Below are 26196 nucleotides of genomic sequence, written 5' to 3'. Positions count from 1 at the left end.
CGGTAGTCATAGCTCAAGGAAGTCCCGGTATCCTCCTGCATTGATATCATACACAGATCGCTGTTTTGTCTCATACAATCCAGTGTGCGCGGTATTCGATCTCCGCGGTGTCGTTATCACCAGTTCCGCAACTTTAACGACCTTCTACTCCTGCTCCATGCCTCCTGGCGGCGCTTGTCGACTCATCTGGCGAGCTTTCAGTAACTCGTCACACAAAAGCAGATTGCTTGCGATTCCTTGACTGCTCGCGATGCTGTTGCGCAGCACTCGGAAGCTGTCGTAGACACCCTCCTGTACGGGATCCATTGGCTCTCCCGTAACGAGATCCAGGCCCGCGGCATTACCTTCAGCGTGCTCATCCTGTAGCGCTGCGAGGGCGTCCTGAATATCATGGCCACTGTTGGCAGCCAGAGTCTTGGGGATGATGAGCAGAGCATCAGCAAATGCTGCCACGCCCCATTTGGCTTTTCCCTTGACGGATTTGCGCACGGCCTCTGAAGAGAGATGTGCTGCCGCTGCGATCTGGAAGGAGCCCGCTCCAGGTACGACGCATCCATCGACGATTGTGTTGTAGACGCTACGTAGACCGTCTCGGACTGCATCGGTGATTTGAGCAATAGTGTGTTGGTTGGGTCCTTTAATCAAGATGGTCACTGACTTCGGGTCCTTGACTTCTTCCACAAATGTGTACTTCTCCTCTCCCAATGTTTGCTCGTAGACGAGACCTGCCCAGCCGAGGACAGAGGGATCCAGGTCTTCGACACTGTTTTGTGCTTGGCCTCCGCAGACAAGTTGGAGCCGCTCCATGTTTCGTCGCTTCGCACGACGAAGGGCGAGGATTCCGTTCTTGACTAAAACGTCAAGGGAGAGAGGATCAATTCCTTTTTGATTGATGAGTACGAAACCCTTCTTTGGGTCGGAAGCACAGACTTCATTCTTCAGGGCGATGATCTTCTTCAGTTTATCGTCGACAAATCGTCTTTCTGAGGCTACCAGCTTATCACGCTGTTCGGCAGAGTTGTAGAAGAAGCCGGAATTGATTTCGGACTTTTCATACTCCAGGGATACATTCAAGGTGAGGATGAATGCGTTCTCCACTCGTTTCGGCATGTCTGGGTGTCGTGCTCCATGGTCTAAGGCCAAGCCTCGGATTAATTGCGTGTCGGTGCCCATTTTGTGCTGTAGTTTCATGATTTCAATCATGTGGAGATCCGGCTTGTTTGGTGGTCTTTGAATGGCAAGGACCGCATCGACTATTGAGGGTGTGAGTTGTTCGGCGAGGGCTTTGTTGATTTTGGTCGATAATGACGTTCTTGCAACAGACAGAAGAAGTTCTCTATCCACCTCCTTCTCGATTTTGAATGTGTCAAGGAATTTCAAAGTCTCTGTTTTTGCAATCTCGAACCCGTCGACAATCACTCTGGGATGTAGGCCTTCTTGAATATATCTGTCTGCCTGCTTCAAGAGTTCTCCGATCAACAAAATGATTGAGGTGGTTCCGTCGCCTGTGATCTCGTCCTGCGCCGTGGCGGCTCTTGCAATCAAAGTAGCGGTGGGATTTTGAATGGACATCTCTTTCAACAACACTGCGCCATCTTTTGTGAGTTTTATTTGTCCTGAGCCATCTACCAGCATTTTGATGGTGCCGGAAGGACCCAGATTCGACTTGAGAACATCTTGAAGGCCTTCACCTGCACTGATATTGATCTTGAGCGCTTCACCACGCCGCCGGCTCTCTGCTTTCGGGTTGAGAAGTTGTGTCGCTGAAAGCGTACATTAGCAGACGGATTCGCCATGAAAGTTCAGCGAACATACCCGACATGGCTTGCCTCAATATGTTGTATTGGTATTTTGAGAGACAACGTAGATTCGATACAACAGTGATATTCCTCCTCAACTGGAAGATCTCAAGACTCAATCGCTGATGAGTTTATTGGCGTGTATCTTGCGAGATCGTCCAGGCGGCACCCTCAATTAAATTTCGCAGGCAGGAGGGGGGATCTCCAATTTGATGCCAAGAAGGCACAAAGCTAACCCGAATGAGGGCAACGAACTGCCGCTGCTCTACCTAGGTATTGTTCTCGGTTGATTTCGCGATATGATTATGATGCTTGAAAATCGTGTTGATTGGGCATTAGATAGTCACGTAGTACCAATTTAACTTGCCAATGAGTGCGTCAAAGAGCGAGGTGCGCTCAGACTTAGCATCGTAAAATACCGAGGTAGCTATTTTAGGACACAAAAGTGAGTGAGATATAATTTTGAGCTGCAAAAATTTCATCAGGAATTGGCCACGAGTGATTCATCCCTCTGTGGATTTCAATTGCCGGGTCCTTTGGCCCAATGGTAAGGCGTCTGACTACGAATCAGGAGATTCTGGGTTCGAGCCCCAGGAGGACCTCTTTTTTTTCAAGTTTTTGTAAAACGTTGACGATACTCAACCCACTGATAAACCCTCACAACGCAATTTCTAAGCACGACGGGCTATATGGTAGAGACAGCTTTCTTTCTCAAATGAATCATCGTGGCACTGAGTGCAATGTGATCAAGTATGAAATCTCAGAGATTCCCGTGGCCGTAGCTTGTGAGAATGCTACCATCAAAAATCTAATATATATTTCGGAGTGATGCTTCAGGTGTCCCTGCCATGCAGCATTACTGTCAGGCGTTCGTGCTGACGCCTACACCATAAGGTCACACGCGAGTGATATCACAACGACGAGGATTGCAGAGGAAATTTCATCTCTTTTGTGGTAGGATTTGCATTAGAATATTTCCCCTGACTTGGACACCCAATTACATAAGAAAAATGCGCTGAAAGGCTGGACATAACAAAAGAAGATCGATAAGACTATGTGCCGCATCCATTTGCATTCGACTCCTTGTCTGCCAGATGAATAGATATGGCTTTCTTGAGGTTCACTTTCGTGAGAAGCATTTGGGACAAATCGAATTGATACCATAGCCAATGGCTGCAACCCTACCACTATCCAGCCAATTCGGATACCACGCTACTGTGAGTGGTGCTTCGACATCCCATGCTCGGAAGTGCAGTGAGTGTTTCGCGGCCTGTGACTGGAGCTTTGGGGTCTTGTGGCGCTCTCGTCGTGACCATCTCTGAAGTGAATGGTGGAGCAGGCTCTGTGGTATGTGCGTGATATGGTACCATTATAGGATTGTAAGGGACGACCTCTTGTTCTGGTTGTCGCTGCCCTTCCCGGCGACGCTGCTTCCGCGTCCAGTAGAAGCAAAATCCAGCCAGGCTCAAAAGCGTCAAACCCCAAAGACCACCCAAACCAGCTGCAACTCCGATCAGTGTATTGTTGCTCGAGACCTTCTCTGAGCCATCCGCTGGATCGTATTGAGGGGAGTCGCTCGAGTAAGAGACCCCATCAGAATATGTGGCAGTAGGGCGCGCGGTGAATGAGACCATGGTGGCGGTGCTTAGGATGTAGGACGTGACCACGCTCGGAATGCTTTCAAATCCTTCAGCTGACCTGAGTAAGAAGGGTTGAGAATAGTTGAAGATCTTGTAGGTCTGGTAGTCTGCAATGGCAAGGACACATTGGACATCTCCTGAGTCGAGTTCGACAGACATAAGTGGTAGTTCGGCCGCCCATCGATAGGACCATGCGCCCTGTTCGGTTCCTATCTGAGTATTTAGCAGATTACTGCAACAATCCGGAGCGGATTTGTCGTTGATGTACCTGTAATCTCATCGAAATGATTGCCATTATCGCAGGTAATACATATAGCAGCATAATCCAGATCAGTATACCATTCGAAGACCGTATCAATTCCGATCTGGTAGACATAATTCGAAAATTCTTCTGTATCGTAGTTCCAGGTTTCGGGGACCGTGAAATAGCTATTGTCTGAGGCACAAATGGACAGCAAAGCGAGAAACGGAAATAGCTTGTGCATGGTGCCTGTGCGGCCAGCCTGGTAGAGCGCAGAAGTCCAAATGTTGAAAGAGCAGGGTGAGTGGTATTTGACAGAAAATGTCCTTTCCAATCATGAGGTGGAAGATGGGAGTTGGAGGAGATTATCAGCAGGTAACAGTAGTCTCTGGTGTTCTTGGAAGTCGAGGAGAACTCCAGATCAAAGTGATGTGGCTTTCATTATATCGAGATTGAGCAAAATCGATACCTGCGAGAGGCGACGAATCTGAGACTTTAGAGACAGAACGAACCCGGTATGGCATGATTGGTCTGGTTGATTGCAGTTCCAACCGCCTCCATTACGATACTGGAAGATTCCAGTGATTGTACCTCGAATTGGTCGAGATGCAATAATCCTGATTTTCTCTCTCAAGCCTGTTCAGTCAATTGTCTCAGCCAGTGCAGGGATTGCTTCTCAGAAGGGGCTTCCCAATGTTCCAATGCAGCAAAATCTTGATGGAGCAAGATTGAATCAAGCACAAAGAAATACATGCACATAACAAAATAAGCCCGACCTGGCTAATCTGTAATATGTATGCGGATGTAGATCGCCATGATGGGAGCCTCGTCATCCTCATACTGGCGAGCGGAGATTTGAATTCAATCTTCAAGGATACAAACTAACTCACGAAGAAGAATCTTTGGCTTACCATAGTTGTCAAGATGGGGTCCTGTAGGGGGTAAAAATCTAGAGTCTATTGCATCAATTTGCAGGAGCAATGAGGCGAGACGAGTTCCTGGATATTGGATAATGGGAAGATTTGGATGCTCTGGCCAATGTGGAACTTTAAGTGAGACCCGAAAATTTCAAGACCAGGCGACTGAGGTAAACCTTTATTACTGTGTAGTGTTATTGAACTGTTGGTCGGACTACCATATCCTGAAGAGGATCATTCTTCCCACCTTTTGTGAAGGAATCGTAGGTCACCGGTATGGAGACTGAGTAGCTTCCATTCGAAAGATCAGCCTGACGTCAAGAAACCAAAGGCTGACGATACAATAGACAATTCACGGGCCGGGTAGTGTACGAGGCACAGAGCGTAACAAGCTCTACAAGTATGCATCTTGTGAGAAATGGCGAGGGAAGGTGACGAGGAAATGCAAAGTGACTGTCAATATTGAGAATACGGTTGATCATTGTTGTGAGAAGTGTAAGTGTGTGACAAGTTATATACTCCACCGAATTTCTCCTGGGCGAAATGCTGGAGGCGGAGCACCATGGCATAGCCGTCTTCATCACGCCTGCCAACAAGTGGCATAATCTTATCTGTCTCAATTGTAAGTTCGAGTTCTTGGATTAATGATATCTAGAAAAAAAGCACAACAGAAAAAAAAAGGGGAAACAATCACAAAGCATTTCAGTTCGCATTTCGAGGGAAGAGATAGCAACCGGGTGATGTGCCGGTGTGAGATGGTGTCGCCACATCCCATCCCAACCTCAGCTTGCCAGTGAGCCCGTGGAGACGGCAGAGGGTGCATGCATCCCAGCCATCTCCTATCCTGAGAGAGCAGTCTTCACTCCTTGAAGTGGGTGATCCATGATAGAGTCAAGTCGGGTACCCTCCATCAACAACCTGAGATTATCACTCTTGCATTGGACTGTCACCAGCTAGGTACCTAGATGAATTGCACAGCATTGCAGTGCTTGGTCTACTGCCATTGTCATTGACATTGCCATTTCTCGGCCTTGTCAGACGAGGACTGCCGGAGACGCAAACACTTATCCCCGCTCTGCTCCCAAAGATCACAGTTTTGGCAGGATCAATATTGTGCTCGTTGCGCAACAACGACCGACTTGAAAACTAAAGTGAGTTTGTCTTTCTTGCATCGACTCTTCTTTGCATCCTCCAATCATTCAAAAGGAGAAGAAGAGGCAAGCCCTTGCTGTGGTTGCTGGAGCATTGTGTTACGCAGTGGGCGTGGTGAAGCTGCTGGGCTTGGCGGTTGAGAAAACCCTCGTCAGACAAGAGGCAGTGCCATTTCCGTGGTTAGCGCTTCCCTCTCTGTTACGCTGCCTCTTCCAGTTCCTGCTTCAACTTTCTCCATTGCTGCAGTTCACAATCTTTCCTTGTCATCGCGCGACACTTCTCATATCCTTCCTCGTCCACCACCTCTCCATCATCATCTTTGTCGCATACCCTTTATAACCCTCACCGAGTGGTCACAAGTCAGTCTCCCTCCCATTCTCATCCTCGGTGTTGTCTTTTGCTCTTGCCCTGCTGCGACTTGCTCGACCTCTGCCGTCGCGTCATCCAATTCAGCTGCGCGCAGTCAACTTTCCTTCCCTCAAGACACTCGAGCATCCTTGTCTCTTACTCAAATCTCTGTCATCCACCAAAACCATTGCTAAATCGTCTTGCAAGCAGATCTCGCGACCTCTTCTATCGCGACCTCCCAACGCGTCACTACTGTCCTATTTCCTTCTCACTTTACCATGGCCGAGTCAGAGCAGCCTCAGGTCAAGGTACCTGTCAACGTTCCAGAACCTGAAGAGAAAGCACCTCCCTCCCTCGCAGAGCCTGCTTCCGGTCCTGCTGCCGAAATGTCAGGAGCTTTGCCAGCAGATGCACCCTCCGAGTCCAAACCGACCGAGACCACTGGTAAGTGGCAAATACACAGGTGTGGGATGGCAATGCTGACAGAGTCTAGATGCCGTGACCGCAAACGGCGCCGTCGAGTCCACCTCATCTCCAGCCAAGGAACCCCAGGAAGCAACTACCGAGGCAGAACCCGAAGCTCCAGTCACGACCGAATCAGAAGCCAAAGATACTGAAGTAGCTGAAGATGCTGCTCCTGAGACAAATGGCGCACCTGCTGGCAAGAAACCTGTTGCTCTCAAGCGAAAGTCATCCGCAGGCATTCCTGAGCACAAAGGCAAGAAGCTTAACAAGAAAAAGTCTATTGCCAAGATCACTCACCTTGACGCTGTCCCTGGGGACTACTTTCTTGCGAGACTGAAGAGTTATCCGCCATGGCCTTCAATTATTTGTGACGAGGAAATGCTTCCGGATATCTTGCTCAATACGAGACCCGTCACAACCAAGAAAGAAGATGGCACCTACAACGAAGCATATGCCGAAGGCGGGAAGAAAGTTGCTGATCGCACCTTTCCCATCATGTTTCTACATACCAATGAATTGTGAGTTGATCGTGCCACAAACGAATCTCCCACACTAACGATGACAGCGCATGGATCGCCAACACTGATTTGACTCCTTTGGACCCCGCAGATTGCAAAGATGTTGCAGAGAAAGGCAAATCAAAGGCACTGATTGCCGCATTCCAAGTGGCGGCAGAAGGTCACGACCTGGAACATTTCAAGGAGGTTCTTGACGAACATGCCGCCGCTCTTCAAGCTGACATAGAGGCCAAAGAAGCCCGTGATGCTGAAAAGGCAGCCAAATCGAACAAGAAGAAGCGTAAGAGTGAGGCCAAGGTTGAAACCGAGGACGTGGAGATGGAAGACGCCGATACCGAACCCGCCCCCAAGAAGTCCTCTAAGAAGAGAAAGAAGGAGGCAGACAGTGATGACGAGGAATCTGAGAAGGTATGTTCTGCGTTCTAGGTCCTTCGTACCGCTCGTATTCTGATTCTTGTTCTGATTAGCCTGCAAAGACACCCAAAACAACGAAGATCAAGTTGACCACCAACAAAACTCCCAAAACCGAGGAGAAGAAGCCGAAAGAAAAGACCACCAAGGCCAAAGCAGAGAAGAGAAAGTCCAAAGCTGCCGTCGTTAGCGATGAAGAAATGGTCGATGCCGAACCAGAGCCGGAGGAGAAACCTCTGGATCCTGCTGAGGCACGCAAAGCACGTGAGAAAGAAGGTAACTAGCATATTGCCTGCCTTTTCCGTATCCACTACTAACAGCTACAGTGCTTTTCCTCCGCCACAAACTCCAAAAGGGCTTCTTATCTCGAGATCAAGCTCCCTTGGAGGAAGATATGCCTCAGATGTCATCTTTGATCAAGAAACTCGAGGGTTATGCGGATTTGGAGGTTGCCATCATTCGCACAACCAAGATCAACAAGGTCTTGAAGGCATTGATCAAGTTGAACACCATCCCTCGAGACGAAGAATTTCAATTCCGAAAACGATCGCTTGATCTGTTGAGCCAATGGAACAAGATCTTGGGGTCCGAACCCGCTGAAAATGAAAGTGGTGGCGCTGGAGAGAAGGAATCCAAGTCTACGCCCACCACCAATGGAGTTCATGATAAGGAATCCGAAGAGCCAACCGATGAAAAGAAAGATGACGAAACAGCTCCTGCTGAGGCGACCACAGAGGCGGTCGAGAAGTCAGCTGCCGATAATGAATCTGAAACTTCACCAGATCCTGTTGACAAGGCTGTCTCGGAGGGACCTGCCGCAGCTGAGGCTGAAACCGAACCAGTCACAACCACAGAAGAGCCCAAGGCTACTTTACCTACCCCAGAAGTAATTGAGAAGGCACCAGAGTCAGCGGCAGCGGCAGCTGAAGCTGCTGAGGTTGTCAAGGCGACTGAATAGGGGCGATGAAGTCCTGGCTGCATATCCGGAAACCTTGTCATGCTATATGATCGCTGGCGAGGAAATTCCTCATTTTGCACGACTTTTGTCCAGGTGACAATGAGTCTAGCGCAGAAATTGTTGTATGATGGAGTTTCGCGAATGGTGTGAACAAAAAGAAAACACCGCAGGGAAACTATTCCTTGACAAATCAATGACATGAAATCACGGAGACACAGGTTGGATGTTTAGATTGAGAATGGGTTCAGTCCTTGGAGGTGGGTGGCTATTCCAGATGGGAGGATGGTTTGATCGATATGAAATGGGAATCCGAACTGGGAGAGGAATGATTATTGGTTTCTAATCCAGTCGTTCAAGCCTGCCTCCAACGCTCTACGATTTCCGCGAGACCATCGAGTCTCTCACATCCGGGAATCCGCGGAGAAAAGGCTTCAGGAGAAAATGCACACACTTTTAATCGACTTGCATCCGCAGATCACCACTGGGACTCGAGTGGGCTACACCTCCTTGACCTACCTGACCTCATTGTACTCTAGAGGCGCACACGGCTGCCATATGTTTACTTCACTTTTCCGTTAGATCCCATTCATTCTAAAAAGTACTTTTTTTCGAGCAAGCGAAATATCTACTTGGGTGAGTAAATGAACCAGGAATCCACATGGATAGGCCACCAATCTTTGCTCTGGTTGTGAAATGGCTTCTAGACTTGATTGCATTGCACTTACACAAAGAGACCACGGACACACGAGCGGTGGATCAACTACGACACGCCATGATTCTCGCAGCAGCTACTCTCATTCAGGGCGTGGCGAGAAAGATGGCAGAAGTGAGGATTACGTGGAATTGACTCGAGTCTCGAATACGATCCAGAAACCAAATTGGTGATTATACATACATACAGACAGTGGACGAAGCCCTAATTTAATGTGTTGTGGTGACAGATTGAGAACCCTTGAACTAAGCAGCCAGTCGACCAACAACGGACGGAATCGAATGTCGCGTTGTTCTAGCACATCCGCGCCAGTTCCCGTTCCACGCATCGTACTTTTCCCTCACTCTCCGCTAGAGCTCCTTAGCTTTGAGTTCAGGTGTTCATGAATCAGGCCAAAGCACTTGGCGCTGCGAAGCACAATGAGTAAAAGTCTCGGTTTCTCGGAACACAGCTAAGCACCCATGGAACAATTGGTTATAAGACCTCGTGCAGATTCAAATCATGCTGTCTCTTATACTACAATTGCTCATCGCAGCAAGAGCCTAGGCAGCTCTGGCCGGACGCGACTGTTGCTGCTGTAACCATGACCGGATTTCCGAGTCACTGAGGAGTAGTGGTGATAATGGGGCATTAAAGAAGAGGGTTTCCTCCGAGGCATCTGACATTGCGTCTTCCTAGACGTTGTCTTCTGTGGTGTTTGACATTCGGGTTTCCTAGACCATGTCATTGATGGGTCCACCTTCGTCGTCTTCTGGTAGTTCGCTCAAACATGTGTCAATCAAGGTCATTAATTCATCCACATCGGGGCGGTCGGCAGGTTCGACCTGTAGGCAACGGCGCACGACTTCCCTCGCGGCAGCGTGAGGGTAAACCCTTTCGGCCGAAGGATTTGCTGCTGTTGCTCCCCCTGTGGGGTTCAAGTCGCCATTCACTTGCGTGCCAGACCGTGACGGTGGGTGAGCTCGGTCTTTGCCCTTGGTCGCGTTGCCTTCACCAGGCCATCGCCAGTCACCACCCAAAACACAGATGGACAAACTTCCACCAGTTTCATCCGAGCGTGCCTCGAATGGCGATTTGCCTACTAAGCAGGCATACATGGTACATCCCAAGGACCATATATCGACCTTTGTGTCGATGACACTGCCTGTTTTCACGTCGAAGAGTTCCGGGGCTCGGTATGGCATGGTGCAGTGCTCAGCAGCGGTGTCTTGCACCGCGATTGCTTGACTTCGACTCGTAATGGGTATTGGTGACGGGGCCAGACTGCCCAAGTCCATGAGGATGGGCATGCGTCCATCGTCGTCGATCATGATGTTGCCCGGCTTGATGTCTCGGTGTGCATAGGCACGCTCGTCGCCCGGGGACTTACCCTCCTGTGCGCGAGTAACTTCATTTTCGGGCATCAGAGGCTGTTCCTGCTCATCTCCTAGTTCTTCCTGATGTGTCTGGTTTGCCGTCATGGCACGAGTAGGACCACGAGCTTTCCGGCGTGCGGCATCAGCATCCTCATTGGCGGCTTCGTTACGAATAGCCTGTGCAGCATTTCGTGACTGATTGTTGCGAATTGTGTATTGGTGCATAGCTTTCAGGGCTTTACACACTCCCAGCATTAATTGCATCAGTCTGCGCTCGCCGAAGCGGGTATGGTTAACCAAATTGGCATTGATCATGTCCTGGAGATTTCCTCGGCGATAGTAGGGAAGTAGGATGTACACTGTCTTGCTGGCGCCACCTCCGCTTCCGTCGTTACCGATCCCGGAAACAGCAGTGTTTTTGTCGGTTTGAACAGCATGGTCGATGCTCTGAATGATATGGGGATGTGGTGAGAACAGGGTATATGCCTCGACTTCTTTCAGTGCCTGTGAGACAGACTCCTGCCCAAACGGACATCTAATCTTCTTGAGGGCGTATATGGAGGAATCGGCAGTATCTTGGACGAGATAGACGTAGGAGAAACCGCCCTGTCAACCCGAGTCAGTTTTCTGGAAGTGGATCAGGGCGCAAGGGTTCTATTGCTCACCTCGCCCAGTAATCTTAGCATACGAAAGCTCCGGTTATTGATTTTCAACTGCGGCGTGCCCGGAAAACAAAAGAGGCAGTTGGACAGAGAGTAAAACAGGTCGAGGATTGTGTTAGCCATGGTTGGCGTGGTGTGAGAGGGTGATCAGAGCGGGAGACGTAAGCGCAGGCAAGACAGATGGTGGATGAGAGAAATATTAAGTCATTCGTAGCTTAGATATGATACAAAGATAGGTATGGATTGGGAAATGAAGAAGAGTAATGAGTGGCTTGTATTGGACTGCGGTACTTTGGATGATATACTATTTGTAGCTGGGAGGATTGGGGGTCAAGGAGTGGACATTGAACTGCGTCCGTATACGATTCAGTTCGGCTCAGCCTTGATCAGGGTCGCAACTGCCCGGTGAGGCTGAGCACTACGGTATCAATATTATGGTTCACCGTAGTCGTAGGGTGGCTCATAGAGGCGTGTTGTGCATCTACACAAGACGTACTCTTAAATCAATAGAAGCGACACCGCCAACAGTATTCTACATATCTCCTGCCATTATCGACTATTGACCGCTATCATGCATGACGGATATCGAATCCGATAAATGGCAAGTAAAGTCTCATTCAAGCCACAAGCCATTCGTCGAAATGCAAGGTAAGGTCCACGCTCAGTGCAACCTTTGTCTCCGGAGACACCTGCACGCACTCATACTCAGCTTTAGAAGAGACCCAGTGACTGAAAACACGAATGCTCTGGGTACTTGCCTCTGCTATATCCATATATCATTCTCACCACCGAGACTTCAGCTATTTGCGAGCTTTGCCCCAATGGGTGCCTGGCAGCTGTTTGCCGGATGGCGCCCCTGGAATCCGCACGAATTCCAATCGATCTCTTTGTTATGAACACCCGAGAGATTGCCCTGATAGCAGTGCATGGATCAGGAGACACCACGGCTTTGTCTTCCATCCGAAACTCTACACAAAGATGACCCACAGGTAGAATCCACCGACTGGACAATGAATTCCAAAACACCAGGTCCAGTCCGATCCAAGAATACGAACATTGGTCTGTGCTACCTATTTCAAGAGCTTTCAGTCCATTGTACAGGACGCCATCTGCTTTGGTCTGGCCCTCTCTTTATCAATGTTAGTCAAATTGATATGGGCCTCCAGCCCGGTGAATCACGTCTCTCTCCATTTCCCCATCCTACTTCATCTTCCTATCTCAGGCTATCGGACTATTTGACCATAGTCGTTAGCAACAGCAATCTCTACAATAAAAGGCAACGAACAGAGTTACTATTTACCACCCAAACCATTTCTGACTGAATTCCACCATGCATCCTACGTCCCCTACTTCGCCGTCCTTTCCTCCCCCATCACCCCTCACACCCCATTCTCCATATATGAGCCAGTCTCCCTTGATGGCACCCCTTGCGCAAAACACCAAAGCATTCTTCCCAGCAGAAGGATCACCGCGACAAGTGTCATCTCCATCTCTGTTCATCAGCACCAGCCTGGCTCGGCGCAGCAGCAACTCCATGTCAATTTGCTCCCCACGTCTGCCGTCAAGCCTGAATTCTCCAGTCATTCCAGCTCTCTACAACATGAGAACACCGGACCGCGCATGCTTCCAAGGCCCATCCTCTGCTCTCAAGGAAGACGGCAGAAAGAGCCGCATGGCGATGCGCAGTCCTCCTTTCGATCGTGTCATGACGCTCCCCTTGAGAGTCAACACCAGCATGTTCCCTCAGTTTACACCGGAGCCCATGGCATCGATTAATGAGCACCGGGACACACAGATCGACTCTTCCATGTCCAACACAACAACCCTGGTAGACTGGCCCTCCACACAATCACCAACCTCACCCACTCTCATCCGCCCATCACGTCAGAGCTCTCCCGCCTTACACCGCTCCCCGATCCGCAGACACTTCCGCGGCAAGCACCTCACACGACGTCTGCCACCACCACCACAATACCACGTCACGGTGACTCGCAAACCCTCTTCCCCAACGACCCTACAACGCACACAACAATACCTCTACAGCATCGAGCACCTCCGCGCACCACTGGTGCCTCTAATTTCCGTCTCCAATGGGCTCCCGCACCCGTCCTTCCCCACCAGCCTCCTGCAATACCACCTGCTGACGCACAAGCAACTCGACAGCCTCGCCAAGTGGTACCACCAGGTGACGCCGCCCGTCGAGGAAACCTTCATGTATCCCGCATGGGTGCCGGCGTGGACGTCCGCGATGCCTGGCAGTGACCCGGATGCCGACGGCGCAAACGTGGACCTCGAAGTGAAACGCCGCCGTTGGGGTCGCTTCATTGGGCTTCGCGGCTGTGAGAGTCCGACTGCCACGGGGCCGGATGGCGAGGCACCCGACGAGTTGGTTCAGCGCATGGAGAGGGAGTGGAGGCGTGCCATTGAGAGGGCGGAGGAGGAGGATCGCGCATGGGAGAAGAGCTGGCGTGGTCGTTGGTGATTGACTGTGTCACTTTGACCTGTTGGAACTCCTCCAGTTCATGTCCAGTTGAATTTGGGAGGCACATCACTTCATGTGTTATTACACGGTTCATTATTCGTTGAAAGCGTGTATTTGATGTACGGATACTCACAGCATCGTTCAGCATTCCTAATGATAAAGAACATTCTATTCTTCGGAAAATCGCTATACAACATGTAAATTCCCAATCATGACATTCCTCGTTTCCACATGATACCGCCTCTTGATACCCATCCCGATGGCGCGATGGGCCAGTGCATCGTAGACTTTCTTCCCACCGGCGACCAGCACCGCTGCTATGGGGTTATGTCTCGGTAGTCCTGCCGGTGTAAGCTGCATCTCGTGAAGCAGTGGGCGGCTGAGTAGTTCGTCAGCCGCGTCTTCGTCGCTCATATCCTCGTGTGAAGTCGACGAGTCGGAGTGGCCGTACGAGACGAAGATGACGAGCTGGAGCGAACTGGGCGAAGGCCGGAAGGCCGGGATGTTGGCGAGTTTCGTGCTGAAGTTGCAGCCGCCGCGCTTGACGACCAGGACCTGGATGTTGCGCACCAGGTTCAGCGAGAGGCGGTGGTCGCATAGTTCATCTGTGGCGTAGATCTTTGTCCATTGGAGATTGGGAGCCCTTGCGCCGCCGGTGGTGATCGTGGCGACTTCGGGCCAGTCTGGTATTGGTGCAGCTCCTGGGCCGGTGGGTACCACCGCCGGAAGGTGGTAGCGCGGTGGGGATTCGTCAGGAGTCGAGTCCGATGCTCGTGGCGTTGCTAGAGGATTCAAGGATAAGCTAGTCGAGAAGGGCCATGGTGGTTGTCCGCGGTCTTTGAGGAGGCTTGATAGTTGAGCCAATAGTGCATTCCAGGCATTGCGAACGGAACCATCGCTCGACGCACCAAGATCTGGCATCTCCAAAACCACCATGTCATCGTTGATGTCAGGGTTTTGGTCGTCGTGATCAAGTGGTTTGGTGAGATCGACAACCAGGTCCAGCATGACGGGGTCTCGGACTCTAGTAAAGTTGGGATCTGTGAGGCTAAGTGTATCCTTACCCGTGTCCCGCGGCAGGAATACCTTTTCGTCCTTCCCAAGTGGGATATTGTTGATAGTCTGAACACGAAAAGTATCAACAATGCCCTCGTCCACGGCGACGGGTAGATCTTGAACCATGCCAAGGCGTAAACCACCGATGAAGTTGATCAAAATGCCTTCCCTGACACGCTGAAGAGGCGGTGCTGGCTGTCCTGGGTTATTGAGTGTGGGGAAAGATATGTCTAGAGTCGGTCTTGTTGGTATCAATGAGCTAGTCGCATTATAGGGAATCATTCCGAGAGGGAGCGTCCAAGGATAATAGGTATAGTTTGAGGGCGAGCTTAGGTCTGACAAAGTTATACTGGGATGATCTGCCGCGTATTCTCCGAGCGCCGATTCGATGTTGTCACGTACCGGCATAAGATGAAGCCTTGCCAAGTTTGCGGCATGGTATACGTCCCCTCGAGCGGCGATATTTGAGATGCTGAACGGTACTGGGCGAGGCTTGATCGGGCAATTCTCCTCCTCTTCGTCAGGGAGGTTCCACGATCTTTGCCGAGAATTGCCATTGCCATTGTCAACGGTGCTGGGTATAAGGAGTGGGTGACCTTCTGTGGTGAAAACAAAAGGCTGGTCAAGACGATTGAGAGGATGTGTCGGGTCGAACAGGAGGAAGAGATACTTTGCAGTCTCGCCAAGAAAGAAGCTTTCCATCCTGTCGGTTTGTTCGCCTGTAAGTACATTTTGAATACTCGCCCAGCCACACTTGGCCCAGCACCTTCGTTTAATGTCACGAAGCACCATTTCGCCAACGTGAAAATACCAAGGGTCCTCCGTTGCACGATACAGGTAGTAAGTGGACTCGATAAATTCTGGTCGGCCAACCCACCAACCTAAGCCACCTTCGATGCTTCCAGTAACTAGATTCCATCTCTCCGGCAAAGCAGAAAATCTTGTCCATAGGGCGGTGTGCAGTAGATGCGTTTCTACTGCTTCCTCAACATGACCAGCCAAGGCTAGAACGCCGGGATAATACGCAGAAAGTGCATCGATCCAGAACCCTCGAGCTGCACCTGTAACAAGATCCGCTTGAACGTAATGGGGATGCTGGTAATTTGGGCCGCGATATAAATGCTTCTTTATCGCCGAATGGGCAATGTTCCACGCACTCAGAAATGCTTGAGGAGTATCCTCTTCCATCGGTAAGGGGTCGAAAAGAATTCTTGGATCTTCAGCTGCTTCGGACAACTCGTAGTTGGGATGCGACTCCCTCGAGAGGAGGATGTAAGATTTGAGAGCATACTCGAAGAAGCTGTCGATGCCAGCGCCAATTCCAGTCCACGTGGAGACCCAATTTCCAGACTCGGCATCAACACCAGCGCCGATGAGATCGATGGCACTCCGCCGATGCCATATTGCCCAGAATGCTCGTTTCGCAAGGTCTTCGAACCGTGGATCCCCTGTTAGTCTGCTCAACGTGGTAAATTCAAGAACAAGACTTCCAGCACCAGCACTGCACGTTTCCGTGATCTCCGGAGCCATCTGACGAGCATCGCAATGACCTTCGCTCGAACCGTTGTTGAGCGGAGAATTCGTGTAGAAAGGTATGCCATGGCGAAGATTCACCCTGGGATAGGGAATGCCAGTAGGACTCCAGAATGCCGGGATTAGACGACCTCCTAGATCGTATGCCAGGCGCAACAATTGGCCATCGTATCGTAGGCCATTGGGCCAGATGATACCGTCCGCAGTCTTCTCGGTCTGACCTCTCTTCCACTGCTGAGCATATCCTGCTTGTCTTTCGGGTGGATGATACCCACGAATAGGTAAACTGCCCACAGCGAAGAGGTGTGCACTGAGGAGCCCACCTAGGCCTCGAATAGCAGTCTCAAATACCTGCACTTTACTATCGAGGTCGAAACCTCGTGCTCTCAAGCCTTGTCCCGAAGACCCCACAGAGCCATCCCCATATTGTTCAATGAGCGCTTGGACTCCATTTTGGAACAGTCGCAAAGCCTTATTGTCTCTTTTATTAGAAGGGGAGGAAGCTAGGATCGCTAGCGTAGATAGACTATCGATGAGTGTCAAAGAATAATTCCCTAGAGGATCGTTGACTTCGATGTGGGCTGGGTTGTCACGGTCGCGTGTCAAGGGTTTGCAGGTTATCGGGCGCAATTCGTCCTCGGGGAAGGCATATGTCATATAACTTTCGTATCCATGATAGAAGAGATCTTCGGTTTCCTTCCTTAGCGCCGCGATCTGCGCGGGCGATTGAGCTTGCACGCCGACGATCGAAATCAAACTGACCGTCAGCAGAGCAAACCACAGAATTCGATAGGATGCCCGTAGGTGGTCAAGGACTGCAGAGTTCACACATTGACAACTCCTGCGCATGGCCCACGAGATCGCAAGATCCAGTCATGAGCGACGAGGGTAAAACTTTTGGCATTTGAAGTAAAGATAAATTCGATGGCTTTGAGAACGATCAGAATGTCCCCGGGTATTGATATCTGGCCTGGTGATATGGGCGCAGTCATGTGATACTGACGCTTAGTGTGACAATGATCGACCGTTGTACCTGCCTTAACGAAATCGGAATCCGCCGTAGAATCTACATCGGCGATTTCGGCGAATTTTCCCTCGATTCTTCCTCAAGTCGCTCAATATCTTGGATTACAAAGTATGATGATGATGGGCGGCGGTAAGTCCAGGAGATAGTGCTCTTTCCGGAGGTGACTGAGTCGAGTTTTCGGATTTATCCAGGTAATCGCCAGATGCTCAACTATTAAAAGAAAGGATACCGGTCAAGATCAGTGGGCTAAATCAACGAGAAATCAGAGCACCGCCTGAGTCTATCAAGGACCTTGGCTGACTGTCTATCATTTCCGACTTCCGTCAACTTTGCATTCAAAATGAAGGTACTGTTGACCGGAGGAAGTGGCTTCATAGCAACACATTGTCTAGAAGCTCTGCTCAAGCACGGGTAACGTCTCGAGTACCAGTCCCAGCCACTCACCAACTGACTTTGCCAAGCCATGATGTAGTAGCAACCGTTCGATCTCCAGCGAAAGGTCAAGCACTTGTGGATATTTTCAAGGGTCAGAATGTCTCGTACACTATTGTTAAGGATATTGCGGAGCCACATGCTTTCGACGAAGCTGTCAAATCGGACCCCCCATTTGATGCCGTAGTCCATACGGCGAGTCCTTTTCACTATGAGGTGAAAGATAACAAGAAAGACATGCTCGACCCAGCTATTTCCGGAACAACAGGAATTCTCGAATCCATCCATAAGTCAGCAAAGACAGTCAAAAGGGTTGTTATCACATCCTCATTTGCTGCGATCTCAAATCCCAGTTCTCCGCCCAAAGTTTATGACGAAACGATCTGGAATCAGATGACAATGGACGAGGCCCTGACTACCAAAGATCCGCAGGCCGCTTACAGAGCGAGCAAGACGTTTGCAGAACAAGCTGCATGGGACTTTGTGAAACGGGAATCTCCAAACTTTGCTCTCACAGTGCTCAATCCGCCGATGGTTTACGGCCCAGTCCGGCATGCGGTGTCATCTTTAGAAGACCTTAACACGTCCAGCAAGCGTATTTTGAACATCATACTTGGTAGACCACGTGGCACGGTGGGATCGCCAATACACGTTGATGTTCGAGACCTTGCGGAGGCACATGTGCTTGCCATCACTGTCCCAGAAGCTGCTGGTCAGAGATTCTTCATGACTGCAGGTTTCGCCACAGAGGGCGCAATGGGGGATATCATTAGAGAGAGGTTCCCAGATTATGCCAAGAATTTGGATCCCGGTCTCAGCTATGCTGTACCACCATACGGGATTGACAACAAGAAATCTATCCGGTTATTAAGGCTGAAGTATAGGCCTGTGGAGGATACAATCATTGACACAGTAAAATCCTTGCAAGCATTGGGTGCTTAAACTCCTTGTTTCATGGAAATCACGGCACCCAATCCTCGCCAGTCAACCACTACCAATAGATAAGTAATCCAGAACGAAAGGAAAAGTATGTGATTATCACGATAATTATTCCTCAAAAGAATAGGTCATTGACTTTCGCAATTTGATATCGTCTATAACGCAGATTTAATTTATTTAGAAACGAACTTGTCTCAAAGGACGACAGAGAATCCAGAGACTTCACAGCACGCTTGACTCGCAGGTCTGGTTTTGGCAAACTCCCAGTCTAGAGTACACTTATATTGTTGTCGGTGTGTCCTGGTTGGAGCTTCTTTCACTTCTCTTCAAATCCGCGAAGCTGTAGATAGTGCTCCACAACACTGACCACTTGCTCCTCGTACGTCTTGAATTCGTACCCCAAAAGCTTTTTAGTCTCTGACGTGTCCAAGATTGTATGCTTGGTAGGGGCGAAACCGTCGTTGGGGAGAATTCCAGCCTTGACAGCACCAGGGAATCGACGGTTCACAATTTCAATTGCATCACCCCAGGTCGTGCCTTCGGTGCCTGCAGACTGGGTCAATAGAAAGAACCCAGAAGGAATATGTGGTTCAAGGCCTTTAACGTGGGCAAGTGCAGTGTCCTCGACGTGAACAGTGTTCGAAGGTGTTGCCCATGATTGCTTATCCCCAAGAATCTGGCGTAAAGCTGCGCCGTTGGTGCCTCGTGTTATGTCATCCACGTCTGATACGAGCTCGTCCTTGCCAATAGTAAATGTTGGGCCGACGTGGACAACGTCAAAGTGAGGCTTGTTCTCCTCCAGAAACTGAAACGTTGCGTTTAATGCCTGCACCTTGCCTGACGAATATGCCTCGAATTCGTTCTTGTACGGTCCTGTTGGATTGCTGGTACGGCTGTGCTCATTGAAGACTTTCCCGGTCTCGGCTTCGAAAAAGTCGTACCAGGGTACGATGGCGACCACCGAAGATGTTATGACGATTCGTTGAACCTTAGGTTCGTCCTTCGCGGCTTCCAAGATTCCCAAAGTCCCAGCAATTGCAGGCCTGATTAGGTGGGATTCGTATTTGTCTTCTGGGATGCCGTTATTGATTGGGGAAGCGACATGTATAATGTAATCAACACCCTTGACGGCTTCTTTATATGCCCCCGGCTGAAGCAAGTCTGGAACGAAGATGAAAGTAAGACTCTTCCCTGGATTTAGTTCCTTGATTGACGGAGCTGCCAAGATCAGGTCTGCTTTTTCTTGACTTCGGACTGCAGCCCTAACATGGTAGCCTGCCTTCAAAGCAAATGCGACGACTCGAAATCCAATGTGCCCGTTGCCACCAGTTATGAGAACGAGTTCCCCTGCCATTGTTTTTACTGCTCTTTGTGGTGGATGGAAGTGTGATAGTGATGGAAAGATACTAAGTAGTGTTTCTCTATGGACTTGGGAGATTGAACTTGATGCTGAACTCCCTCCATACTCATCTCACAGCACCTCCTTATGTAGTTATCGAGTGAGGTCAAATAATTGCATGGACAACTTTGTGGTTTGAACTTCACCTAGCTTTGGAACGCAATACTGTTGTTGTATTGTTAATCTGCGATGACAAACTGAATACGAGGTCGAGAGCCGGGATCTTAAGAATTGCCAAAAATGGCGTGTGGGAATTGTACGAGTACGCACGTTGTTGTAGCCGGGGTCCTCACACTGGCCAATGGGCTTTAAACCCAAAAGCCTTCGCTTTCAGACTGAACCCTGCTTTGCTAATCACGATTCTCTAAACCTATGCTTTCGCGATCAGGACCACCTCGTACTCAGCACCGAGTGGTCGCAGCTGGTAGACAATTCAATGATCGCTACTAGGAAATCCCTCATGCTTCCATATCCTTCTAAGGCCAAGGCAATGTTCAATTAGTCAATATCTCTACCATGCTTTCGAGCGTTCATTTCACGGAATATGGCACTGCGTTGCTGGAGGCTTAAAAGCGGACTTCTAATATGCTGTGGCTTTCTAGCGGGTCTGAGCTGAATATTCAGTAAGCCTCCAAGAGCGGATCTGGCACCCTAGCCACGCATTGCGTCAACGTCTGCTGCAATCCTTTTTCTAGCTTGCAGAAGTTCATACATGGCACTGTACTGAGGCACTTCACAGTCACGCGGCGAACCCTACCATCTGTGGACGAGGTGCTTTTCTAGTGCAAGGGTTTTCACTAGCAGGCACGTTACGTCTTATTCACTATGTCTCAATATCCTTTGAACGACCCCGTAAGGCGTACTGAGTCCAACATAACATTGTAGGCTTGCAAAGCTCTGAGGAGGTTGGAAGCTAATCACAGCATCAATTTGTCAGGTGCAAGGAAGGAGAATACAAAAGAGAGAGGACTATATCGGGGCAATAGGGTCATTGATGCTGGAGGACTCTAGGAGGCTAAGTGTGCTAACTGCGTTGATATGCCCCGGGGGGCGCCGTGCCTAGCAAACATCCTCACATGACAGGAAGCCTACACTTCGAGGAGGTGACCAGAATCGTACATTTCTGGCAGATATCTCCCGAGCCTGCGTTTCTTCACCGAGAGGCCCTGGACTGAATGAATGGACTACAGTTCTCCAACCAAGTCCTGTAATCCATCATCTCCGGATATATCTTTCTACACGCCACCACATCTCCTCCATAACCATTGTTTTCGAACCAACGAAACATATCCCCAACTGTATCTTTTTTGAAAAACTTCACTGCAGAACCGACAGTACACGGCACCATCGGCATGCTGGAACCCACCAGCTCTTTGAAGATGACCTCAGCTTGTGGCTGGGTTAGCTCGTCCCCAACCAAAGTAATCGCCATATTGCGATGTTCATCAGGGTGGAGAAATGCCTGTGCAGCGAAGAAGCCGATATCTATAGTTGAGATGAGTTGCAATGGTTTCCTAGAACCCATCTGCTCCCACATTCGAGCGAAGCCCTTTCCATGTATATCATCTGTCATATTCTCGAAAAATGTTACTGGCCGCAGGATGGTATAGGTCATGTCTTGTCGACTGGTGGCTGCGAGCTTCTGCAGATGCTTCTCAATGCTGAATTTTGCCGCGAAGTTCTTAACGAAGGTCGGGTCCGCTTCAGATCTCTCCGGTCCACCCCGATCCCCTGAGGCGTAGACAAAATGCTGGACGCCGCGCGCAGCAGAAACTGTCACCAAGGATTTGCCCTGCTTCTCTTCATCAGGGGAATTCACCTGTACTCCGAAAACACCCCAGACTGGCCTGCCGTCTGCGGTCGCTTGGTCAAAGATCGATTCCACATTGGCCAGGTCACCTTCGATGATGGACACGTTGGACTTTTGTGCTAGAGCCTGGGAACCTCGCGAAGTCCGGTCGCGCGTAACGGCGAGGATGTTCAGGGGTAAGTTGTCTTTGTTGGCCCCTGCAAGGAGGGCATCAATAGCTGCGGAGCCTTGTTTACCGGTTGCGCCAAAGACAAGGACTGATTTCTGGAAAGGTGTGGACATTTTGCTATATTCTGTAAAAATTGAACGATTCACGTCGTATGCTATGCGAGATAGTAAGAGAACTTGGCCGGGGCAACGATCAATATATGCTGCTAGATAAGGCTAAACATGAAACTGGCGGGAACAATACTTAACTCAATAAGCTGTGATGCGCTGTTGGCTGCCTACTAAATTAGACCGACCGCAAGTAGTTGAACCGATATACGGCCATATGGATTTATATTGATGTGATGAACGGCGCTGGATAAACTTCCACTGAACTGCAAATTGCGGTTGCCAACTAATGTTTCCACTTGGTCGCCCAGCGATGGGTGCCCCGTCTGGAGAAGGTTTTCTGACTCAATGGTGCCGGGGAAAGTTCACCCGTCTGCCCGGAGTTTTACGTCCGTACAATTTGGTCGGGAGATCACCCGTGGCCGACGAACACACGAACTTGGTAGCCTTTCAGCCCAGGAAACTTGAAACAAGTCCTCGTTTCATGTTTGCAGTGGGCGAATGAACAACCTGATGAGCTCAAATCAATATCTTTTACAAATTTTATTTTCTGAGGCGTCAAGATACCAAGTTTGCCAGTCATGTTGAATCCTGTGTTGGGAAGACTTCTGGAAGTAAATAAGCTTCGGTTAATACCGTCGGTTAATGGCTCTTTAGGCTTGTCTCGCCGAGCCAAGCCCCCTGACAAGGCAGCCTTACAAAGAGCTCTAGCATCAATCAATGTATGCCCTGTAGATGCTCACTCCTAATGTCATATGTCATCGACTGCACAGTATAGCCTGGTAAACGGTGCCTACAAATGGAAGAATTCGTTGACGTCGAGTATCTAACCGAAATGCTGTCTGCGCGCATAAAGGAGACATTAGAAAGGGTCGTTTGAAGATATTGGCTGCGACCCGACCTCCTGTCGATGGAGATAGCTGGCGTTGTCGAGAGCACGCTGCTCTTTCGTAAGGTGCGGTTGATATGAGTTGGCGATCGAGTTACTTGTTCAGCATTGGGGCTCCCGAGTTATGTTATTTGCCTAAGATTGTACTCGGATGATTGAAAATAGCTAATCTGCACTTTACGTTGAGAACGGCTGTGTTGGGGACTCATGTTCTATTGCAGACTATGGATGTGATTAAAAGTCGGTAGTAAACAGGCTATCTGCTACGCCCACGAACTTCAATGCCCATCCTCAGGAACTGGAACTTTTGGACAACGATGAATTTCATGATAACTCACAGTATATTACAATGTACACGATACTTGAATATCAGAGAGCTGCATGAGGCGATGATTGGTACCATTTCTTTGGGACTTGTGTATATGTCCTACTCAATCCAGCCTGCATGACTTTTCTCAGGTGCGCGAACGTAGTATTGAAACCGCAGCAGCCACTGCTTCGTCGAGAGTGGCATGAAAGAGCGGTCGATCGATAGCAAAAATTGGCTGGCAATCTCTAAGTTCTCGTGAGAGATCGTTTCGGGTACCACGATCTCCCGGACCTTTCATTTGTATCCTGCTGATTTGGTCGATTTCTGTCTTGACAGGTACAATGTCTCTCGGAGGTCCCCCACTCTCATCCTTCTCATCAACTCTCTGCTTTCTGCGGATTCGTTCAGACGATATATCGGCTTCAGTTGCGCCTCCAAATCCGGTAGTCAGCGAACACATTGGCGTCCAATTACCTAGAGAGTTGAGATCTTGCTCTGAAAGTCGCCCAAAGCCAGCTGTCCATAGTGCTCGCCGAGACCATCTATTCCTAAGCCCTCCAAAATGCCAATTCACTGCCGTTGGACTTGCCCATCTGTCCAAGGAGTTTCTTGTATCACACATCCCTTGAACACTTGTGATATCAATGCTATTGATTGTAGAGCAGTCTATGATGACTGCTTTTAATTTCGGAAGATTCACGTCTTGACCATTTGATGAGGAGTCATCGCACCACAGCATATCCTGTTTCGAAACATTGCTACTGGCAGTAGTGCGACTTGTATGTCCATACACGAACTCTGTGAGTGCTTTGAAATGCAATGCTTGATTGAGGTAATTAAGACCCTCTGGAAAATGATAAACAAAGATCCCGGGAGAGATGGTAGATATAGGAATAGCAGGGTTCGAGCCATCCTTCTTATCTAGAGGAAGATATAAGTCTTGCCTCCAAGGTGGACAAGTGACAAGTGACTCGCCCTTGATACAATCGTGAGATGGGGTTTCCAAGCGGGTGCTATAAGCAGAAACATGACCAAGGATCTGGCCTTTGGTGCGTGAAAGCCGCACTAGGAGTATCAGTAAAGAAAGACCAATAGTCACATAGATAGAGGTCTCAAGTCCAGTGAACATGGCTGTGATGACTCCTATGATCCAGATCATGCACTCGAAAGGTGATAGACGCCAATAGTTCATGACCGTGGTGGGACTTGCCACAAGGTTCAGTACAGCGTGGATGATCAAACCTGCCAGGGCCGCCCTCGGTATAAAGTAAAAGACGCCCGTCAGTGCGTAGAGGGCGAGCAGCAGCAGCAGGGCACTGAACAGACCTGCAATTGGAGTCCGTACCGCAGCTTTGGAAAGGACTGCCGAGGCGCCAAACGAGCCAGTACATGAGTATCCACCAAGGAAGGGTCCTAACATGTTAGCCGTACCCTGCGCCATGATCTCCTGGGATGGAACCACTCGATAGCCGAATTGCTTTCCAAAGCTCTTGGCAATTGCAATATGCTCAATCACAAGAACGATGATGACAATTGGGCTTTGCGGAAGCACGATGCCTAAAAGATCCAAACTCATAGATGGTGGTCCAGCATGCACAAAACCTAACCTCAATATTAACACGTGACATGTGGCGATCGGGATTCCTGGGACTCACCTTTTTCGATGAGTCCCACGAGTCGAAATCTACTTTCCTTTTCGGACAGGTCTCGATTCACCAACCAACTGATCAAAGTATACAACAACATAGCAAATGTGAGGCGCAAGGAGGAAATTGTTGACCAGAGACGCTTAAGCTTTGGTTGGCGTGCTTCCATCTTCGAGCAGAGTCTTCGTATCAAATCCAACTGAATCAGGCATGTGAGGCCTATTACTGCGTCGAGCTGTGTTTCACCAAGCTTCCTCAATGTTTTGATGACGACTTGATAGGGCACCTCTCGAGAGTTGATACCGGGGATTCCCATCATGACAGGGAATTGTGTACACATTATCGTGATGCTAGCGGCGGTGATAAATGCGGAGACAGGAATATATGGGATTGCTTCCACAACCCAGCCAAGTCGGACCAGTCCTAGAAAGAGAAGAATCACGCCTGTGATGAACGAAAGGTTTTTTGCAATCTCGGCACTTGTGTATTCGTTGGGCCGCACCTCATGCACACGGTTGATCACCTCGCCAACTAATAGGGAACCAACGGCTGTGGTCTAGAATAGATGTCAGGACTCAAGAGCTTCAAACCACGGGGTTCAGGGATATATCCACGCCGATCACAATATCTTTCGATGTCCCAAACAACCAATAAGTTGCAGCGCCCGCGAATGATGTGTACAATCCAAATTCAGGACTTAGGGTTGCTAAAAGCGCATATGCCATTGCTTGGGGAACAACAACCAAGGCTACCGTTATGCCAGCAATACAGTCACCAAGGAGCCATTGGAAGTTGTATCGCGGAATCCATCCGATGCATGGGAAAAGGGCTCGTAGGTATCGATATGTGCTTGCCAATGTAGGTGTTAACTCTTTCAATGTTTGCAACACAGTTGGCTCGTTCTCAACGAAGGTGTGAGTTCCACTGTCATGTTCATTTTGTATAGGCTCAACGTGTTGATCATTCTGGAAAACCTGCTTCTCGAGGGGACACATCGCTTCCTTCGCAAGCTCTCGCATTGTTGATGTTACTTAGCGACTGAAGTTTTAGTGTAGTAACTGCGTCCATAATTCGTTATAAGACAGCATGAGCCTAATTGTGTGGCAGCCAGCATTTATTTGTGCCGGGGGGCTTTGTTTTCCGGACGCTCGACCCAGTGTTTCAGTCGCCGAAGGCACTAAGAAGTTCGCCGACTATAGCTGAGCATTTTTCCACTTGA

At 49.5% G+C, this 26196-nt stretch overlaps 10 protein-coding genes and 1 non-coding gene across 11 annotated transcripts; 4 read left to right on the top strand and 7 right to left on the bottom strand.

Moving 5' to 3' along the window:
- Positions 1-144: 144 nt before the first annotated feature.
- Positions 145-1822, bottom strand: CCT6 (T-complex protein 1 subunit zeta; the record flags this gene model as incomplete). The annotated part of the gene is made up of 2 exons (XM_064850417.1): positions 145-1763; positions 1816-1822. 2 exons carry the CDS (start codon positions 1820-1822, stop codon positions 145-147), a joined length of 1626 nt encoding a protein of 541 aa, XP_064702899.1.
- Positions 1823-2329: 507 nt separating this feature from the next.
- On the top strand, positions 2330-2401 carry LTR84_006859. The gene has a single exon. It is a non-coding gene; the product is annotated as a tRNA-Arg (tRNA).
- Positions 2402-2986: 585 nt separating this feature from the next.
- LTR84_006858 (uncharacterized protein) lies at positions 2987-3924 on the bottom strand (the record flags this gene model as incomplete). The annotated part of the gene is made up of 2 exons (XM_064850416.1): positions 2987-3648; positions 3708-3924. The coding sequence occupies 2 exons, from the start codon at positions 3922-3924 to the stop codon at positions 2987-2989; spliced, it is 879 nt and encodes a 292-aa protein (XP_064702898.1).
- A 2451-nt stretch (positions 3925-6375) lies between these two features.
- LTR84_006857 (uncharacterized protein) lies at positions 6376-8449 on the top strand (the record flags this gene model as incomplete). The annotated part of the gene is made up of 5 exons (XM_064850415.1): positions 6376-6541; positions 6591-7080; positions 7128-7488; positions 7548-7767; positions 7818-8449. 5 exons carry the CDS (start codon positions 6376-6378, stop codon positions 8447-8449), a joined length of 1869 nt encoding a protein of 622 aa, XP_064702897.1.
- A 1425-nt stretch (positions 8450-9874) lies between these two features.
- LTR84_006856 (uncharacterized protein) lies at positions 9875-11301 on the bottom strand (the record flags this gene model as incomplete). The annotated part of the gene is made up of 2 exons (XM_064850414.1): positions 9875-11122; positions 11182-11301. 2 exons carry the CDS (start codon positions 11299-11301, stop codon positions 9875-9877), a joined length of 1368 nt encoding a protein of 455 aa, XP_064702896.1.
- A 1207-nt stretch (positions 11302-12508) lies between these two features.
- Positions 12509-13660, top strand: LTR84_006855 (uncharacterized protein; the record flags this gene model as incomplete). Its single annotated transcript, XM_064850413.1, has 1 exon — positions 12509-13660. One exon carries the CDS (start codon positions 12509-12511, stop codon positions 13658-13660), a length of 1152 nt encoding a protein of 383 aa, XP_064702895.1.
- A 186-nt stretch (positions 13661-13846) lies between these two features.
- LTR84_006854 (uncharacterized protein) lies at positions 13847-17098 on the bottom strand (the record flags this gene model as incomplete). Its single annotated transcript, XM_064850412.1, has 1 exon — positions 13847-17098. One exon carries the CDS (start codon positions 17096-17098, stop codon positions 13847-13849), a length of 3252 nt encoding a protein of 1083 aa, XP_064702894.1.
- Positions 17099-17616: 518 nt separating this feature from the next.
- On the top strand, positions 17617-18650 carry LTR84_006853 (uncharacterized protein; the record flags this gene model as incomplete). Its single annotated transcript, XM_064850411.1, has 2 exons — positions 17617-17687; positions 17738-18650. 2 exons carry the CDS (start codon positions 17617-17619, stop codon positions 18648-18650), a joined length of 984 nt encoding a protein of 327 aa, XP_064702893.1.
- A 313-nt stretch (positions 18651-18963) lies between these two features.
- LTR84_006852 (uncharacterized protein) lies at positions 18964-20001 on the bottom strand (the record flags this gene model as incomplete). Its single annotated transcript, XM_064850410.1, has 1 exon — positions 18964-20001. The coding sequence occupies one exon, from the start codon at positions 19999-20001 to the stop codon at positions 18964-18966; it is 1038 nt and encodes a 345-aa protein (XP_064702892.1).
- Positions 20002-21199: 1198 nt separating this feature from the next.
- LTR84_006851 (uncharacterized protein) lies at positions 21200-22138 on the bottom strand (the record flags this gene model as incomplete). The annotated part of the gene is made up of 1 exon (XM_064850409.1): positions 21200-22138. The coding sequence occupies one exon, from the start codon at positions 22136-22138 to the stop codon at positions 21200-21202; it is 939 nt and encodes a 312-aa protein (XP_064702891.1).
- A 1338-nt stretch (positions 22139-23476) lies between these two features.
- On the bottom strand, positions 23477-25996 carry LTR84_006850 (uncharacterized protein; the record flags this gene model as incomplete). The annotated part of the gene is made up of 3 exons (XM_064850408.1): positions 23477-24933; positions 24987-25533; positions 25568-25996. 3 exons carry the CDS (start codon positions 25994-25996, stop codon positions 23477-23479), a joined length of 2433 nt encoding a protein of 810 aa, XP_064702890.1.
- Between the last annotated feature and the right edge of the window lie 200 nt (positions 25997-26196).

Source organism: Exophiala bonariae, assembly GCF_035927105.1.
Source record: "Exophiala bonariae strain CCFEE 5792 chromosome Unknown scaffold_26, whole genome shotgun sequence".
In the NCBI taxonomy this organism is placed as follows: Eukaryota; Fungi; Ascomycota; class Eurotiomycetes; order Chaetothyriales; family Herpotrichiellaceae; genus Exophiala; species Exophiala bonariae.
This window is presented reverse-complemented; position numbering and strand designations above follow the sequence as displayed.